At 42.8% G+C, this 20,663-nt stretch overlaps 1 protein-coding gene across 4 annotated transcripts in view; it reads right to left on the minus strand.

Annotated features, from left to right (window-relative positions):
- The window catches only part of LOC110536206 (solute carrier family 23 member 2), a 63,965-nt gene that overhangs the window by 24,060 nt on the left and 19,242 nt on the right, over positions 1 to 20,663 (minus strand). For 2 of the 4 annotated variants that reach the window (XM_021621836.2, XM_036936085.1), the window contains exons 2-5: positions 6,936 to 7,144; positions 4,376 to 4,474; positions 2,571 to 2,687; positions 1,805 to 1,962 (exon numbers count right to left, since the gene is read on the minus strand). In XM_021621836.2, coding sequence (XP_021477511.1) covers positions 1,805 to 1,962; positions 2,571 to 2,687; positions 4,376 to 4,474; positions 6,936 to 7,037 — 476 coding nt within the window. In that variant the 5' untranslated portion in view covers positions 7,038 to 7,144. Of the gene's footprint in view, positions 1 to 1,804; positions 1,963 to 2,570; positions 2,688 to 4,375; positions 4,475 to 6,935; positions 7,145 to 8,744; positions 8,889 to 20,663 lie in introns of those variants that run through there. The other 2 variants (XM_021621835.2, XM_021621837.2) reach the window with 2 other exon arrangements.

The following is a 20,663-nucleotide window of genomic DNA, read 5'->3' on the forward strand; positions in this document are numbered from 1 at the left end:
AAAATAGTAAAAAAATAAAGAAAGAAAAATCCTTGAATGAGTAAGTTATCCAAACTTTTGACTGGTACTGTATCTGTGTGTGTGTGTGTGTGTGTGTGTGTGTGTGTGTGTGTGTGTGTGTGTGTGTGTATCTGTGTATATATATATATATATATATATATATATATATATATATATATATATATATATAGTTGAAGTCAGAGGTTTACATACACCTTAGCCAAATACATTTAAACTCAGTTTCACAATTCCTGACATTTAATCCTAATAAAAATTCCCTGTTTTAGGTCAGTTAGGATCACCACTTTATTTTAAGAATGTGAAATGTCAGAACAATAGTAGAGATAATTATTTATTTCAGCTTTTATTTCTTTCATCACATTCCCAGTGGGTCAGAAGTTTACATACATTCAATTAGTATTGGTAGCATTGCCTTTAAATTGTTTAACTTGGGTCAAAGTTTCTGGTAGCCTTCCACAAGCATCCCACAAAGTTGGGTGAATTTTGGCCCATTCCTCCTGACAGAGCAGGTGTAACCGAGTCAGGTTTGTCGGCCTCCTTGCTCGCGCACGCTTTTTCAGCTCTGCTCACAAATTTTCAATAGGATTGAGGTCACGGCTTTGTGATGGCCACTCCAATACCTTGACTTTGTTGTCCTTAAGCCATTTTGCCACAACTTTGGAAGTATGCTTGGGGTCATTGTCCATTTGGAAGACCCATTTGCGACCAAGCTTTAACTTCCTGACTGATGTCTTGAGATGTCGCTTCAATATATCCACATAATTTTCCTTCCTCATGACGCCATCTATTTTGTGAAGTGTACCAGTCCCTCCTGCAGCAAAAGCACCCCAACAACATGATGCTGCCACTCCCGTGCTTCACAATTGGGATGGTGTTCAGCGTGCAAGCCTCCCCCTTTTTCCTCCAAACATAACGATGGTAATTTCTCAAAAAATTACGATCTTTGTCCCCATGTGCAGTTGCAGACCGTAGTCTGGCTTTTTTATGGCGGTTGTGGAGCAGTGGCTTCTTCCTTGCTGAGCAGCCTTTCAGGTTATGTCGATATAGGACTAGTTTTACTGTAGATATAGATACTTTTGTACCTGTTTCCTCCAGCATCTTCACAAGGTCCTTTGCTGTTCTGGGATTGATTTGCACTTTTTGCACCTAAGTACGTTCATCTCTAGGAGACAGAACGCGTCTCCTTCCTGAGTGGTATGACGCTGCGTGGTCCCATGGTGTTTATACTTGCGTACTATTGTTTGTACAGATGAACATGGTACCTTCAGGCATTTGGAAATTGCTCCCAAGGATGAACCAGAGGTCTTGGCTGATTTATTTTGATTTTCCCATGATGTCAAGCAAAGAGGCACTGAGTTTGAAGGTAGTCCTTGAAATACATCCATAGGTACATCTCCAAATTGACTCAAATGATGTCAATTAGCCTATCAGAAGCTTCTAAAGCCATGACATTGTTTCTGGAATTTTCCAAGCTGTTTAAAGGCACAGTCAACTTTGTGTGTGTGTGTGTGTGTGTGTGTATGTAAACTTCTGACCCACTGGAATTGTGATACAGTGAATTATACATTAAATAATCTGTCTGTAAACAATTGTTGGAAAAATGACTTCTGTTGTGCACAAAGTAGATGTCCTAACCGACTTGCCAAAACTATAGTTTGTTAACAATACATTTGTGGAGTGGTTGAAAAACAAGTTATTGACTCCAACCTAAGTGTATGTAAACTTCCGACTTGAACTATATGTATGTATGCATGCATGCATGCAGGTATGTATGTGTGTGTACCTGCAGCCCAGTGTAGTCTGCAGCAGGGTGGTAATTCCCACACAGAAGAAGATAGTTCCTATGAGCTGACTGGTAGCCCACTGGTCAAACCCTACACACATGGCTTCAGCTAGCAGGAACGGCACCGCGATGGTACCACTGAAACACGTCAGGTAGTGCTGGAGAGAGAGGTGAGAGAGGGTTAGAATGAGATGTGTGTGTCACTGTGTGTGATGGCCTTTTACAGTGTGTATGTGTTTATGTTAATAGACAGGACTGTTGTGTAAATATTGACTGAGTTAATATTGATTGAAGTTATTGAGGTCTCTGTGTGTGCCAAGGAAGCCGAGCATCAACTTACATACCAGTATGTTTCATAAGCATGAGTATAAAGGGGAGGGGCTTAATCTACCCACTCCTGATGTAACTATGTTACATGATACGGGTTATAGAACAGGAACGAGGAAGTAACTTGAATAAGCGGTGAGATGGCATTTTTTAGGCCTGAGCTTAGCTGCATTTTTACAGTCTGAATTTAAGTGGCTTCCTCTCCTTGTCTACTCTTGTCCTTTATCAGTGCTGATGATGAACAGGTGAAAGCAATAGGGAGAGGAACTTTATTAGGAATTAGCTTTCACATCCATGCAGATGAAGGAGAGGAGACAAGGAGGAAGCCACATTATTTAGATTACATTTATACATATTTCAGACAGTCAAACACACAACACATGCTTATCTGGTACTTGCAAAACAACAGAGGTACCAGAGCTGTAGGTGTGTGTCTCACCTGTAAGCCCAGGAATATACACAGGTACCAGGGAGGTGTGTCTTCGATGGTGTAGATCATGTCCATTCTCCTGGCGTCCACACTGTCTGCACTGTCCAACGTCTCTGACATGGAACTCTACACACATGCAAAGGTGAGAAGACAGTGTTTTAGACTATAGATGTAGGCTACTGTACACCCTCACACACCACAGGGTATACAATCTCTGGACTAAATGGTTTTAAGACTTAAGTTTTATTTTTAGACTAAGTGTATTTAAGCCTACAAGTAGTAATCTCTATGTGCCTAGTTAAAAGGTTTTAAATAAAAAGGTTAAATAAAAAAATGTGGCCTTAGAGAGGTCAAAACCTGAAACTAACCACACCCAAAAATAGTGCACTACATAGGGCAGGGGTCTCCAACCTTCTCTAGCATGAGAGCTACTTTTTAAAAATGGGACATGGTCGTTTTTTTCTAGCTTTCAAATAGGCATTCTTCTCTTCTCCTGTCCCTTGCAACTATTCCCCGGATACTTGGTGTACATGAGAAAGTTCTGTCAATACACCTGATAAAATAATGGTTAATGAACAACTCTAAAGGGTCCTATAAAATCTGATTTTTTCCCCCCAAATTCTGTTTTATAGTTTCCCAAATTATGTTCTCAGTTTTATTTTCACTCTTAAAATTACAATTGTCAATAGAGAAACAACTCAATTAAATGTTATGAGTCCATGTCAATGCTTAAATCACACCAGAAGATTTTTTTATATAATTCCCCTTTAATACAGGTAGGCCGTCATTGTAAATAAGAATTTGTTCATAAACTGACTTGCCTAGTTTAATAGAAAGTAAAATAATGTATTTTCTTAAGAAAAAAAAAAAAGAAAAAAAAATATATATATATACACATTTTTAAAAAAAACAATCGCGCATCTGGCCCTTTAATTGAGCAGCTTGCGATGGATCTGTACTGCTGCTGCTCATTTCATGGCAAAGTTTGCAAATAACAAATACAGATGATATTCTCCTGCCAGGTAAGCCTATTTTGCAGTTAACATTTAATTGAGAAGTTTTTTGGGAAAATATTTCTGTCAATCCACAAGACGGTAATCACATCAAATGGCTACACACGGAGGGATAAACAAATGAGCGCACGCCACACAGACAGACCGGGACAATATTCATGGAAGTTCATTGGCAGATAGTGTTTTTTATTTATTTTTAAAGCCAATAGTTGCTAACCAGGGGTGGGATAATGAAAGTTTTACATTGAATAGATAGTAGCTGGGAGCTTTCTAGTGTCTGATACTTGTGAGATTTGTTTATGACCGTTTGCGGTGGAACACGTGAAAATTGCATATGCTTTCAGAATTGTTTGACGAGTTACTCATAGGTGGGCTGCGAGCTACTGGTAGCTCACGATCGACCTGTTGGGAGACTTCCCTGGAGACAAACTACAGAACAGTCATATTGTAGGCTGATGATTTCACAGCAACATAACAGACAGTGGGGCAGGAGATGGGAGAAGAATATTCAGCATGGAAGAGGGAAAGGCTGAACAATTCAGCAAGAGTGTAGTCAAAGAAAGACGGGAGAGATTCAGAAAGGGAGAGAGAGAAAAAAGGGAGACACCGGCGAGACACCGGCGAGAAATTCCTCTTGCCTCTGACTATCTTTCTCTCACAAGGGAAAAGTGCAGAGTCACAGTGAGAGAGAAGAGAGGATGATCAAAATAGCAAGGATGTAGGGGAGGGACAGGGTGAGTGAGAGGGTATGAGAGGAGAAGGGAGAGTTAGGAGTTTAAACTATGCGTGCGTGTCTCGTACCTTCTCTCCTTCCTGGATCTCTTTAGTGTAGATGGCCATCAGCTCAGTGTCTTCAGTGTCCTGCTCTCCAGCGGCCTGTTCCACTCCGTTCACCACCACCTACACAGACAGATGCATGTCAATACTTCATCCACCTACACAGACAGATGCATGTCAATACTTCATCCACCTACACAGACAGATGCATGTCAATACTTCATCCACCTACACAGACAGATGCATGTCAATACTTTAACCTCCTACTGTACACTACATACACAGACATGTCAATCATTGATCTGGGCTAACTATGAAACATTAGTGAGAGTACCAAGGACCCATATTTCATTATCCCTCTATTATTGTAACAGCATTTCTTTCAGAAATGTAACTGTATAAAGCCAATGTAGGGGTAGAGAACTGACAAACTTCCATAGTGTTATGCTGGTGGCTGTGGCTCTGCAGTGATGCAGTGTTTTGACAAGAGTGACGCTTTTTTGCACCGCAAAAACCTCACCCAGTAAGTATTTTACAAACATTTCACACTGCATTATACAAAGTAGCACAACTTCTATACACTCACGTACGCAAAGAGAGAACATTTCAAGGAAAGCAAGGACATTGATGCTGATTGGGTAAGGTTAACAGAACTATCAGACATAACACACAAAGGACAGCATGGGTGTTGCTTTGGGAGCCTTTGCACTTTGTCTGGAAAATGATCTCTGGGAATACTGGGCCATAAGTACATCAGTTTCTTCATTAGTTGAAGACCTGAGCCAACGAGGTGGGGGAAAAATGGTCTATGTGCTCTTGAGCAGGGTACTTAACCCTCCAGGGGCACGGTACTACTATGGCTGAAATGGGTAAAAAAAAAAAAACATTTCACTGCACCCATCCTGTGTATGTGACTTATTTTTATTTATTTTTTACATTGGTCTATTTATCACACTGCTGCACACACATACGCTGTAGGGACCCAAGGTCATGACATCACTGTGCGTGTGTGTTGTGTCCAGTTTGTTGTGGATGTGTGTTCTGTGGCTTGGTTAGCAAATCACAGATGAAGTTCAAAGTATAGAAGGAGTCTCTCACACACACGGTGGCATTTGTCTAAATTTGATTTGAGGATGTGTCTTTGCATACTTTCATCCATCTTTGCATCTAGTCTGCCAGGCATGCGAAACAACAAATGACTCCGTGTTCAGACTTAAATGTCATTGGCATTCAAGTGTGTGTGTGTGTGTGTGTGTGTGTGTGTGTGAGTACCTTTCCTGGGGACACATTCCATCCTACTTCCTATCTTTCACTAGCTGGGAAATATTACTGCTGACAGAGCAGCCATCAGATGAGAGAACTTAGAATGACATTAGTTCATGAAAAAGTATTTTATAGGTACACACTGGAAAGGTGCAGTGAAATGTGTTGTTCCATCTACAGATGTTTCACCTTGTAGGCTCAGGTATTCGAACAAGTGACCTTTCACTTACTGGCCCAAAGCGCTTACCGCTAGGCTACCTGCTGCCCCAGACATCACATCCCTAGACGTCACAAAACTAGTACCCTTGGGAGAGAGCTATGGAGAGGACAACGAGGGGGAGATTAAAGAATGAATGCAAGAAGCAAAGAAAGAAAGACAAAGAAAGGAGGAAGAGAAAGACAGAAGGGAGGGAGACTGGCTGTACAGGTAATTGAGGATAGCCATTGTGTCCCTTTATCCACCTATGTCCTATTCAGCCATTCAGTAACAGGAGCATGTGAATGGGATACTTATAACAAACAGGATATATAGTCATAAATCTCTGAGTGACTCAAAACCCAGAGAGGGTGTTTGGGCTCCTCAGTACAGTATTGTGTGTGTGTGCGTGGCTAGGGAAACCATTATTGTTGATTTGTAGTGTGACCTACATGAGGGGACTGTGCTCCAACCAAGAGGAAATGGCTAGAACAAAACTGGCACGACATGGAGACTAACATTGCATGTGTGGATGTTCGTCAGTGCGTGTGACCCTGACAAGTGTTAAGTGATCCTAATGACAGGTCTCTGTGTATGGTGGACAAACCCTGTCTTTACCATCACTCCTCTGTCAGTGTGTCAACTTGATGACCCTTAAAGGGCCAATATGTGGTTGAAACAATAACAGTACTCACCCCCTGCTTTGGTAAGAAGCTGAGGGATGGGCCTGGACAAATGTAACCACTTTCAAATTCATAGACAGTCCTGGCATCCATGGCTCTGACTATCCATGATAACAAAATTATAGTTTTAAGCATGCTTTAGGCCGTGTCTACACACATTTATTTTGGGTTCTGATGGGGTATGACAGTTGAACTAAGCTTGAGGCATTTATAAATTATATCCTTTAAGAATCAAATGGGTAAATATCATTCATTTATAAGTACATTTTTTATTTTTATGTAGTAACTGCAGATTGCCGCTTTTACTGACTAAATCCCCAGTGCAAGCACACACACACAGATGCACACATACAGACAGAACAGACACAGATGCACGCAGACAGACAGAACACACACACACACATAGATGCACAGACAGAACACACACACACACACAGCGTACCGGAATAGGGTAGAAGTCTGCGCTGTGTTTGTTCTCCTCCTCATACTTTGCCCCTTCTCCTCCCTCCATCGACATAGAGGTGGTATTCTTCCCCACGCCCATTCCTCTATCTTCCTCCTCTTCCGTCGCTCCTCCCGTCTCTCGCTCTGGTAGAAACACTGCAGATTTATCCTTCAGCTCCCTTACATGGTCCAGGACTGTGTCATCTACTGAGAGAGAGAGAGATAAAAGATGGATCATTTACTACACAACTTTCCTGAGTCTGCTCTTGATGTCACCCAGACTACAGTATTACAGTAGGTACTGTACCAGGTAGACTATGCTAGAAAATGCCCACTGGGTCAAAAGCTGTGTGTGGATGGAGAGCAGGGTTGGGCTTAAAGCTGAGTTTGGTTTAAAGCAGAGTTTACAGATAGACAGCTGTCTGGTCCTGGTTCCAGAGCCCCAGACCTGAGGGATCAGTATCTGCACAGTCACCACCTCTTCACCCCAGACTGAATCATGAGCAGAGATCAGATGTGATCCAGGACTGTGGAGAGACCTGATACTGGGATGGGCCTGGGAGACCCCGAAGGAGTTCCAAATGGCACCCTGTTCCATATACACTGCACTACTTTTGACCAGAGCTCTATGGGCCCTGCTCAAACGTAGTGCACTATAAAGAGAATAAGGTGTAATTTGAGACGCAGCCCCAGATGTATACACTCATACAGTACGCTGTCAGGTATCGATGAGAAACAGGGCAGAGGATGGAGGATGATGGAAGAGAACGAGAGAGAGGGGCAAGGTGGAAAGGAGAACAGAGTCGACAGGTACAATAGGTGAGCAGAGAGAGGGAAGGATGGAGGAGGAGATTGAGGGATAGACTGAGGAGGGAAAGAGGGACGAGGGTGAGAAAGGGATAAAAGCGGGAGGAAGAGGTGTGAGACGGAGGTCAGTTTGTTGGTCTCAGGTGTTGTTGTGTTATTTCTGGTGTCATGTCAACTCCATTTTATAAGACAATGCCTTGGGCTCAGTCTATCCCTGTGACTAGTCCAGGTCTCACCCCTACCCCTACTCTAACACAAGACTTTTGGCTGTGTCTATCCCTGTATGTTATCTTTCACTATCTTTCTAAACTTGTACAAGGCCTTCTGTCAGACTTAACCTTCCTCTCAACACCCCCTCCCAGCTTTAAAAATGAAAGATTAAACCTACTCTCCAGAGAACATTTTAGTCTAGGAGTAAGCAAAGTCCAACTCCAGTCTCCTTTTCAATTTATCACCAAAAGACACATCTCAATAGGTGGCCAAGGAGTCCTCTGATATGACACAAATGGGGAAGGGGAGGTGGATGGGACTTTCCTCTTTTGTTCTCAATTGTTCCTCAACCAAGGGGGAAGGCCGATGACAGAGGGCACCATCAGACACCAACTCTTTGAATGGCCTACTCCATGAAGTTTGTACTTCAAAAAATAATGTTTTTTTACCCTTAAGTGTGTGTACATTACTGTATTTATCCTGGGGATATTGTTATTCAACAGGAAAAGTAAAAAAAAAAACTAAAAAACATTTTTTTTTTGCCGGAGTGAGTCTTCAATCTAGTTCTGAGAAACCAGCCCTGAGCTTCCCCCTTTCCCCACCTTTATTATACCCCAACCCTTCTCCCATCCTCCCCTCTTCTTTTCCCCTCCCTACTTCCTTCATGTGGAGTGTTGGATAATGTGTGAAGTACCTAGTTGACATCACCCTCACCCCTGTCCCCCCTCCCCCTCCTGTTTTCTAACCCCCCTCATCCCTGGTCAGTGTTAAATGTTGGTAAGTGAAGTACCTAGTTGACACATCCCATCGCTCCTGTCGAGCTGGGCAGCGGGGTGCATCTGTGTGGAAGGGGTGAAAGAGGGAGAGGGGGGGGCAGGTGGGAGAAGCTAGAGAGAAAGATGGGGAGAGAGAGAGAGAGAGAGAGAGAGAGAGAGAGAGAGAGAGAGAGAGAGAGAAGAGATCTGGGGGGGGGGGGGGGGGGGCAGGTGAGGGGTAAGGGGGCAAGATAGTTGTTAATGTGACAGCCAACATTCATTAACCGCTCATCAGTTTAGGTAATTCATGAGATTGATTGGCTTCTATCCTCTGTCCCTCCCTCTCCAGCTATAGACCTATCACACAGGCACACCTTTTTGTGACTTGGAAATAATATGTCCTAACAGGCTGTCTGTCCTACAGTGGCAGTCTGTCCCATAGTAAACTACAGTGGTGTATGTAGTTGTCCCATAGTTTCTCACAAATACCACTGTGGCCTAACACAGCTCTGTTTCCCCCGTGTGCGTGCGTGCACGAGCCATGGAGGTGGAGGAGTCTGTGTTGACAACATTCCATCCACCTGCTCCTCTGTGTGGTAGCACATCACTCCCCAACTTGTGTGAGGGAGAGTGAGGGAGAGTTAATTCAGTGTTCATTCATGTCAGAGAGGAAGAGGCGAAGCGAGAGCATTTGCTCTGCCCAAAATCTGTCCGCATGAGATCAGCTCTTTTGGTCTATGGAGGTCTATGGAGAGTGTAGAATTACATGAGGCTTATATGATAAACAGAAGTTTTGTAATGTTTAGGCTGTTACAAAAGTACTGATAAGTGGATGCACGTGGCATTCCGGCAACTACTTAGTTGTGCCTGTTGTTCATACGCGTACATGTCCTCTCATTGACTAGAATGTCTCACCTGATCCACCTGCCTTCAATCATTGAGGACATGAATTTCAATTGTTAGAGCTGTCACTCGGCTATCTTGTCGATATAATAGATAATCTTTGTTCGTGTCGTCTTATTAGGTGACAAAAGCACATTGTGTGAGTAGTTATTTTAATGTCAGCAATAGTCACAAAAGAATGTGGTGTGTGAGTGTGTTTACGGTCAGTTATAAGACTCCTCGGTCATTGCAGCTCTAGAGAAACAGAAGTGAAATGTACAAGAATAGGAAATCAAAACTTTACAGAAGCACCTAGAATAACCTCAACCTTCACCCAGAAGGATAGTCCTATGACTACAGTTAATAGGAAGGAAAAAGATGACAGTCCTTGAACAACCAAAAGACAACTTCTTTATAAACAAAAGTACATACCCTGAGGATTAGAATGTGTAGAGAGAGGGGGATAGACAGAAATAGAAAGAGAGGGAGAGAGAGCGAGAGAAATAGACAGGAAGGAGTAAAACTCAAAACAAGAAGTACCCGCGCTAAGGTCTATTCAAAGCTGGTCTGATCAATCGGAATCATGAAGCATGGTCTTGATCACGCGGACTGGGATATGTTCCGGGTAGCCTCTGAGAATAACATTGACGTATATACAGACAAGGTGACAGAGTTAATCAGGAAGTGTATAGGGGATGTTTTTCCCAATGTGACTACTAAAACCTACCTAAACCAGAAACTGTGGATAGATGGCAGCATTCGCACAAATCTGAAAGCGCAAACAACCACATTTAACAATAGCAAGGTGACTGGGAATATGGTCGAATACAAACAGTGTAGTTAGTCCCTCCGTAAGGCAATCAAACAGGCAATGTCAGTACAGACACAGGAGTCACAATTCAACAGCTCAGACACGAGATGTATGTGTCAGGGTCTACAGACAATCACAGATTACAAAGGGAAAACCAGAAACATTGCGGACACTGACGTCTTGCTCCTAGACAAGCTAAAACGCCTGCTTTGAGGATAACAGTGTCATCGACACGGCCCGCTCCCAAGGACTGTGGGCTCTCCTTCTCCGTGGCCGACGTGACTAAGACGTGTTAACCCTCGCAAGGCTGCTGGCCCAGATGGCATCTCTAGCCGCATCCTCAGAGCATGCGCAGACCAGCTGGCTGAAGTGTTTACAGACATATTCCATCTCTCCCTATCCCAGTCTGCTGTCCCCACTTGCTTCAAGATGGCCACTATTGTTCCTGTACCCAAGAAAGCAAAGGTAACTGGACTAAAGGTAACTGGACTAAATGACTATTAATCCGTAGCACTCACTGTCATCATGAAGTGCTTTGAAAGGCTGGTTAAGGATAAATCACCCCTACCTTACCTGACACCGTAGAACCACTTCAATTTGCATACGGACCCAATAGATCCACAGACAATGCAATCGCCATCACACTGCACAATTCCATTTGGACAAGAGGAATACCTATGCAAGAATGGTGTTCATTGACTATAGCTCAGCCTTCAACAGCCCTGGTTCTGAACCCCGACCTGTGCAACTGGGTACTAGACATCCTGATGGGCCGCCCCCAGATGGTGAAGGTAGGAAACAACACCTCCACTTTGCTGATCCTCAACACCAGGGCCCCACAAGGGTGCGTGCTCAGCCCCTTCCTGTACTTCCTGGTCACCCATGACTGCATATCAACGGGGCCACAGTGGAGAAGGTGATAAGCTTCAAGTTCCTTGGTGAAAACATCACTGAATCTGAAAAAGGTCCACCAACTCAGGTGAAGAAGTGGAAACAGCACCTCTTCAACCTCAGGAGGCTGAAGAAATTCGGCTTGGCCCCCAAGACACACAAACTTTTACAAATGCACAATTCAGTATCCTGTCGGACTCTATCACCGCCTGGTATGGCAACTGCACCACCTGCAAACGCAGGGCTCTGCCTGCCCTCCAGGACACCTACAGCACCCGATGTCACATGAAGGCCAAAAAGATCATCAAGGACATCATCCACCCGAGCCACGTCCTGTTCACCCCGCTACCCATCCAGAAGGCGAGGTCAGTACAGGGGCATCAAAGCAGGGACATCTTAAAACCTCTTAAGGGTCGGCCCTTTTTTCTTCTTCCAATTTTCGCCTAAAATGGCATACCCAAATCTAACTGTCGCTCAGGCCCTGAAGCAAGGATATGCATATTCTTGGTACCATTTGAAAGGAAGTTTTGAAGTATGTGGAAATGTGAAAGGAACGTAGGAGAATATAACACATTAGATCTGGTAAAAGATACATCTTTTTTTTTTTTTTTTTTTTTTTTCATCTTTGAAATGCAAGAGAAAGGCCATCATGTATTATGTAAATTGCAACTGGGCTGGAATTTTGGCCACTAGATGACTGCAGTGTGTGCAAAGCTTTAGATTAGATCAATGAACCATTGCATTTCTGTTCAAAATGTTGTATCAAGACTGCCCAAATGTGCCTAATTTCTTTATTAATAACTTTATGTTCGAAACTGTGCACTCTCCTCAAACAATAGCATGGTATTCTTTCACTGTAATAACTACTGTAAATTGGACAATGCAGTTAGATTAACAAGAATTTAAGCTTTCTGCCAATATCAGATGTGTGTATGTCCTGGGAAATGTTCTTGTTACTTACAAAATCATGCTAATCGCATTAACCTACAGTAGCTCAACCGTCCCTGAAGACGATTTAAGGCCATCAGACTGTTAAATAGCAATCAGTAGCCAGCTACCACCTGGTTACTCAACCCTGCACCTTAGAGGCTGCTGCCCTATATACATAGACATGGAATCACTGGTCACTTCCTTAATGTTTACATACTGCTTTACACATCTCATATGTATATACTGTATTCTATTCTACTGGATTTTAAAGTCAATGTCACTCCAACATTGCTCATCCTAATGTTTATATATTTCTTAATTCCATTCTTTTACTTTTAGATTTGTGTCTATTGTTAGATACTACTGCACTGATGAAGCTAGGAACACAAGCATTTCGTTACACCCGCAAATACAGTTGAAGTCGGACGTTTACATACACTTAGGTTGGAGTCATTAAAACTCATTTTACAAACCACTCCAAACTTCTTGTTAACGAACTATAGTTTTGGCAAGTCGGTTAGGACCTCTACTTTGTGCATGACACAAGTCATTTTTCCAACAATTGTTTACAGACAGATTATTTAATGTATAATTCACTGTATCACAATTCCAGTGGGTCAAAAGTTTACATACACTTAGTTGACTGTGCCTTTAAACAGCTTGGAAAATTCCAGAAAACTATGTCATGGCTTTAGAAGCTTCTGATAGGATAATTGACATCATTTGAGTCAATTGGAGGTGTACATGTGGATGTATTTCAAGGCATACCTTCAAACTCCGTGCCTCTGTTTGACATCATGGGAAAATCAAAAGAAATAAGCCAAGACCTCAGAAAAAATTTTTAGAATCTCCACAAGTCCGGTTCATCCTTGGGAGTAATTTCCAAACGCCTGAAGGTACCACGATCATCTGTACAAACAATAGTATGCAAGTATAAACACCGTGGGACCACGCAACCGTCATACTGCTCAGGAAGGAGACGCGTTCGGTCTCCTAGAGATGAATGTACGTTGGTGTGAAAAGTGCAAATCAATCCCAAAACAACAGCAAAGGACCGTGTGAAGATGCTGGAGGAAACAGGTACAGAAGTATCTATATCCACAGTAAAACGAGTCCTATATCGATAAAACCTGAAAGGCCGCTCAGCAAGGAAGAAGCCACTGCTCCAAAATCTCATTTAAAAAAAAGCCAGACTACAGTTTGGCTGCACATTGGAACAAAGATGGTACTTTTTGGACAAATACCCTCTGGTCTGATGAACCAGAAATAGAACTGTTTGGCCATAATGACCATCGTTATGTTTGGAGGAAAAACGGGGAGGCTTGCAAGCCGAAGAACACCATCCCAACTGTGAAGCACGGGGGTGGCAGCATCATGTTGTGGGGGTGCTTCGCTGCAGGAGGGACTGATACACTTCACAAAATAGATGGCTTCATGAGGAAGGAAAATTATGTGGATATATTGAAGCAACATCTCAAGACATCAGTCGGGAAGTTAAAGCTTGGTCGCAAATGGGTCTTCCAAATGGACAATGAGCCCAAAGATTACTTCAACATTGTCAAGGTATTGGAGTGGCCATCAAAGCTCTGACCTCAATCCTATAGAAAATGTAGGGCAGAACTGAAAAGGCGTGTGCAAGCTAGGAGGCCTACAAACGAGACTCAGTTACACCAGCTCTGTCAGGAGGAATGGGCCAGAGATAGATCACATTTGGAATCTAATCGCTTCAAATACTAATCAAGGGTTTAGTGATTAGTTGAATCAGGTGAGCAAAAACATTCAACGACTGGCTGGAGGTTTATAAAAAATGGATTGGAAAATACTTATACAGTAGCAAGACAAAGTGAGAGAACCTTTTGGAATTACCTGGATTTCTGCATAAATTGGTCATAAAAATGTATCTGTTCTTCACCTAAGTCACAACAACAGACAAACAGTGTGCTTAAACTAATACCACACAAGTTATTGTATTTTTGTCTATATTGAATGCATATTTACCAATTTATGCAGAAATCCAGGTAATTCCAAAGGGTTCACATACTTTTTCTTGCCACTGTATGCTTATATGGAAAGAGAGACAGAGGGATTTCTATTCTATCAGATGAAAGGTCTCAAAGATGTCTCTTTGGGATTTAATATGTCAAGACCTCATAATCTGGTGTCATTATAATCTACACATTAAAAGACTGGGAAGCAGCCATGCACTCCTGAGTCCCTCAAAATATATTTTATTATTATTAACTTTGGCATGAGAACTCAGGGAATGTGGAGAGGACTCGGAAATATCATCTAGTGTCTCCACTTAAACAGGTTGAAATCTCCTCCCACACAGGCATGCAGGCACGCACATACGGCATCCCTCAAATCCTCACATACAGACACAAATGGGTCCTGGCTGTGTTTTTGTCTAGGCCAGAAATACATAATGCTGACTCACTTATGCTTTCTGTCTACACTGGCAGATAACGGAAGCGTGAAGTCTTAACCCCTACACCAGGGGTTCAAACTTTTTCACTCAGGGCCCCCCATCCAGCATTGGGGAACATCTCGTGCACCCCCTGCATGCGCCTCGTCTATTTCTATGGGCACAAGCATTGTTTATTTTATTTAACAAGCATTGTTCATGACAAACTGGCACACCCCTCGTTGGTGGAGAGAATTTTGCCATTTTAAAGCTTATTTTCTGCACATTTTCTTGCAATTCCATACATTTTGCAACGTCTAATGTGTATTAAATGTGATATGAGTGAGAAAAATAATATATTCGGCCTAAAAAAAAAAACGTTAGCCGACATGGGCTAGTTGATCTGGACATTTGACAAGTTATAAATAGCTCTCTAAGGTATGTAATGACTAAGATGACAAGAGGAACTGATGACGCTCTACCAAATATCGAAATTGCACCTTGTACATTCTACTATTACAACATTCAAGAGTAAATTTAAAGCCGGACTGATATCAAACTTTTGGCACTCCCCCCTTGCCGACCCCTCCCGCCACAGTTTGAGAACCACTTCCCCATACACTTACTTAGATTATGGAACTCTACATTGTCTGTCGCAGACAGGGTATGTTAAGTCACCTATGAAAGGCAGAGCCTTTTATTTATAAGGGTCAAGGATCAATAGGGCATTGGCCTGGAGAGGTCAGAGGACACCGAACCATGCTGGGGTGTGTATGTATGTGTTGTATAATGGATGGGGGCTGTCCTTTCTCTTTCTGTCAGCCTCAAAGCTTTAAAACCCACAACCCCCTACACCCACAGCGCCACCACCGCTGAGCTCCCAGTGAAAACAGAATTGCTGTGGCAGGCTTCACCAGCAACAAGAGACAGACAATAGAAGACACTGCCACCTGCTCCAGAAAAGCGTGGGCGTACTTCTCCTTCTCAGGAATAATTTTTAACACCCATTCATTTTAGCAACAGAAACACACAGTTTGAATTAAACAAGAGTCAAGACTACAACACTTCTTGTATGTACTGCTGGTGGAGACACTCAATGCTCTTAACCTTTGAGAAACAGAACAGAGGCAAGACGGCCAACTCTCCTTTGTTGAAAATTCTAACAAATCTACATGCAAGCAGTTGTAGAGAATAGCAGCGTGACAGAGAGTGGCATTGTGACACCTCCATCCTTACAGGGGATAAGAGCTATTGGCTGTAAATCCCTCTGGTCCTTTCCATTACAGTAGCTGGTGTTGCTGTTTTATTAGTTGACTCTGTCGGGGGGGACCCCGACTGTCACCGACTCAGAGTCTGGGAATGAAAGAATACCAACACCCCAGGAAGGCCTATTAAACTATGTTAATGCTCCACTGCTATACAGCCCATCACAAAGAGCTTAAATACTAATAAAACATGACTTGGTTTAAACCATCTATACAGTACACCTGCAACAAAAGGTGTTAAATACTAAAGAAAGACAGCGGGCAGAAAGGGTGTGTGTGTGGTCTACTGTGACAGAGCAGCTATCCATGGAATCCAAGCCCATATAGTACAGTACACACTAGGGCTGGGCTATAAATCAATAATTAGAGGTAATTACTTCCCTCAATAACGATATAAAACATTTAGATCCATTTTTAATAATGTCGATATAGAATAATAAGGTACAACAGTCCATTTCACCTCTGACGCAGCAGGAACGTGCGGAGAAGTGACTATGTGCGTGGAGAGGTATACGCCCACTAAGAACCACTTAGCACCTCGAGTGATGGAGTAGCCACTACTAACCACGAAAAATGAGTGATGTAGGTGGAAAGTGGCAGTGATAGCCATGGAGAAGGAGCAGCTTCCAACAAAGAAATGATTGATAAAAAGGGTTCAACTGTTTCAGTAATTTGGTCCAACAAAGAGCAGAGCAATGTTCGGTGCATTGTGCCGTAGACAGATGGCTACGTAGTCTGGTAATACGACAAACCTTTTTCCCCATCTGAAGCAAAATCACTCTTTGGAACATGCAGAAAGTTTGAGTTAGCTCCACGGTATTGTTAAATGCCTCTCAAGCACCAGTCAATCTAGGGATGTTTGCACAAAGCAGTCAACACTGACAGCGTATATGCCCTACGAGCAAACATCAAAAAGACACCATAATGCTATTACGCATTGCATTGCTAAGGACATGCTACCAATTAACACAGTCGAAAAGGAAGGTTTCAAGAGGCCTAACAATTTAAATGTACCCCCGAGACTCAAGACAGACAGGTCTGCATTACAACGGATAGTGGTGCGAACATGGTGAAGGCTGCTCAAATCAACCAGACTGCAATGTTTTGGACATCGTCTGCACGTGGCCTTTGGTAAGTAAGCTTGTCAATATTGAAGTGATTGGTTAGATGAAAAAAATAAAATGCACATGTAGTTTCATCAACTGATTAAGTTAAATATTACATTTGTACATAAAGGGATTATTTCGATTTTAACATGTTATAAAAATCTCGATTCCTCTTAGAAACAGTGGGTAGAGACAAACTGGTGATTGAGCAATTGAGTGTGTTAGAAACTGGTAGGTGCCTTTTCCTATTTGCGGAAAAAGAAGAGACCGAGCTGTTGCTCAAAAAGCACACAACCTATCCCAGCACAAGTTGGTGACAGAGTCACCTACCAGGTGGGGATCACTCCAAAAGACGGTGCAAAGAGTACTGGAGCAGGAGAAAGCCATTTCACAAATCTTGTCCAGTGACAAGAAGATCTGGCACTTAGCTCCCACCTACACAGATGCTCTGTCTGGTGAGTCTTATGTCAGTACTACACCTGTTCAATACAGAGGTCATGAAACCTGATGGTGAAACAGAGCTCACCCAAATCATCAAAACGATAGTCCATGACTATCTGAATGAGAAATATGATGACCAAGCAACAGATGACCTCCTGGACATAGCCTCATTGGTCGACCCTCGGTTTAAAACATTACTTCAAAGAGGAGAAGGTAGGCCACATAAAAGCAGGAGCTGTCTCAGAGACGGTCAATGAGGGACATGAAAACCCAAACCCAGCACAGGGAGACGGTGCTGCTGTTTCACCACAACTGCCAGCTAAAAAGAGAAAGTCAGTGGGCAGTTTTTTCAAAAAGCCATGCTCCACCACCACAGGTCTTACTGAAATCCAGCTGGTAGAAAAGTTACTCAGCTGCTACCTTCAGTCTCCTAATGCTGACAGTGAAACCAATCCAGTGGAATGGTGGAAGATACAAAAAAAAAAAAAAAACTTTCCCCAAAGTCACCTGGCAAAGCGCTACCTGTGCATTCCTCCGACCAGCTCCACCTCAGAGCGTGTACTTAGCACAGGTGGCTGTAGTATTATCTAAAATAAGGACGCACAACAACGAGGTTCTAGCTCCAGCATGTTTACTAAAGTTCCTCCTGCCTGGGCCATCCCTTTTTGCACTATCTGTTGGCAGATGGGGTCTCGTTGTTGCTCCTCTGCAATCTGCTGCAGTTTGGTCTGAGATGCAGGTAGACTGTCCCTTATTGCATTAATGGACACCTGTACCTCACCCTCTAGACATTGCTCCTCCTCTGATAATGGACATTTAATTGGGGCCCTGGAGAGTGCATCTGCTGTGATCAGTGCCTTCCCTGGCACATACACCATCTTCTATGTGAACCTCAGTAATCTGATGCGGAAGCGCAGTACTCTGGGAGGCAAGTCGTCCAGTGCTTTTGTCCCGAACAGAGCCAACAGTGGTTTGTGCTCAGTCTCTGCTGTAAACTGCAGGCCAATAAGCTATTGGCTGAGCCTTTCACATGCCCAAGTGATAGCCAACGCCTCCTTCTCCACTTGAGCATACCTTTGCTCTGTGTCGGGAGCTTCGGGAGATGTTATTGGACGCCACGCCATGTTGTCCTGCATCTGTGTGAGGACCGCCCCTAGCCCAAAGGATGATGCATCTGCTGATACCTTTGTCTTCGCGTGGGGACGGTACTGGGCCAGCACTCTCTGTGAGGCCAGGTCTCCTTTGATTTTGTCAAACGCCACCTGTTGCATGTGACCCCTGACCAGTCATTCTCTTTGGCTAGTAAGTCTCTCAGGGGTTTGGTTGTATCAGAAAACTGTGGGAGGAACTTACCCAAATACAGTGGGGCAAAAAAGTATTTAGTCAACCACCAATTGTGCAAGTTCTCCCACTTAAAAAGATGAGGCCTGTAATTTTCATCATAGGTATACTTCAACTATGACAGACAAAATGAGAAAAAAAAAATCCAGAAAATCACATTGTATGATTAACACAAATTGTGTGGGAAAAATGTATTTTATTGTGTTATATTCCATTATATTATCCTTACGATAAAATATACAGTGGCAAGAAAAGGTATGTGAACCTTTTGGAATTACCTGGATTTCTGCATAAATTGGTCATCAAATTTGATTTGATCTTCATCTAAGTCACAACAATAGACAAACATTGTGCTTAAACTAATAACACACAAATTGAATTTCTCTTGTCTATATTGAATACATCATTTAAAAACATTCACAGTGAAGGTTGGAAAAAGTATGTGAACCCCTAGGCTAATGACTTCTCCAAAAGCTAATTGGAGTCAGGAGTCAGCTAACCTGGAGTCCAATCAATGAGACGATATTGGAGGGGAGGTTGGTTAGTTAGAGCTGCCTTGCCCTATAAAAAAAATTACTCACAAAATTTGAGTTTGCTATTCACAAGAAGCATTGCCTCATGTGAACCATGCCTCAAACAAAAGAGATCTCAGAAGACCTAAGATTAAGAATGGTTGACTTGCATAAAGCTGGAAAGGGTTACAAAAGTATCTTTAAAAGCCTTGGTGTTGATTAGTCCACGGTAAGACAAATTGTCTAGAAATGGAGAAAGTATAGCACTGTTGCTATTCTCCCTAGGAGTGGCCGTCCTGCAAAGATGACTGCAAGAATACAGCGCAGAAAGCTCGGTGAGGTTCAGAAGAATGCTAGCGTGTCAGCTAAAGACGTACAGAAATCTCTAGAAGATGCTAATAGCTCTGTTGATGAGTCTACAATACATAAAACACTAAACAAGAATGGTGTTCATGGGAGGACACCACGGAAGAAGCCACTGCTGTCCAAAAAAAAAAAACATTGCTGCACGTCTGAAGTTTTCAAAAGTGCACCTGGATGTTCCACAGCGCTACTGGCAAAATATTCTGTGGACAGATGAAACTACAGTTGAGTTGTTTGGAAGGAACACACAACACTGTGTGGAGAGAAAAAAAAAAAGGCACAGCACACAAACATCAAACCCTCATCCCAACGGTAAAGTATGGTGGAGGGAGCATCATGGTTTGGGGCTGCTTCGCTGCCTTAGGGACTGGACAGCTTGCTATCATTGACAGAAAAATGAATTGTCCGCCAATTGCGTCACCGAACTTCTGTTGAGCTTCAACAGCACAACGACCCAAAACACAGAAGTATCAACAACAGAATGGCTTCAGAAGAAAATACGCCTTCTGGAGTGGCCCAGTCAGAGTCCTGACCTCAACCCAATTTGAGATGCTGTGGCATGACCTCAAGAAAGTAGTTCACACCATAAATCCCAAGAATATTGCTGAACTGAAACAGTTTCATAAAGAGGAATGGTCCAAAATTCCTCCTGACCGTTGTGCAGGTCTGATCCACAACTACAGAAAGTTTGGTTGAGGTTTTTGCTGCCAAAAGGAGGAACAACCAGTTATTAAATCCAGGGGTTCACATACTTTCCCCACCCTGCACTGTGAATGTTGACCGTGTTTTCAATAAAGACAAACTTCTAATTGTTTGTGTTTTATTAGCTTAAGCAGACTGTTTGTCTATTGTTTTGACCTAAATGAAGATCAGAAAATGTTATGACCAATTTATGCAGAAATCCAGGCATTTTCAAAGGGTTCACATGCTGTATGTGTGTTGACTGATCGGGTAGGTGTATCTTGTCTGTTTAATGAACAAAATAACAAACTATTGATTTAATTGGGA

This window comes from Oncorhynchus mykiss, chromosome 11, assembly GCF_013265735.2.
Source record: "Oncorhynchus mykiss isolate Arlee chromosome 11, USDA_OmykA_1.1, whole genome shotgun sequence".
In the NCBI taxonomy this organism is placed as follows: domain Eukaryota; kingdom Metazoa; phylum Chordata; class Actinopteri; order Salmoniformes; family Salmonidae; genus Oncorhynchus; species Oncorhynchus mykiss.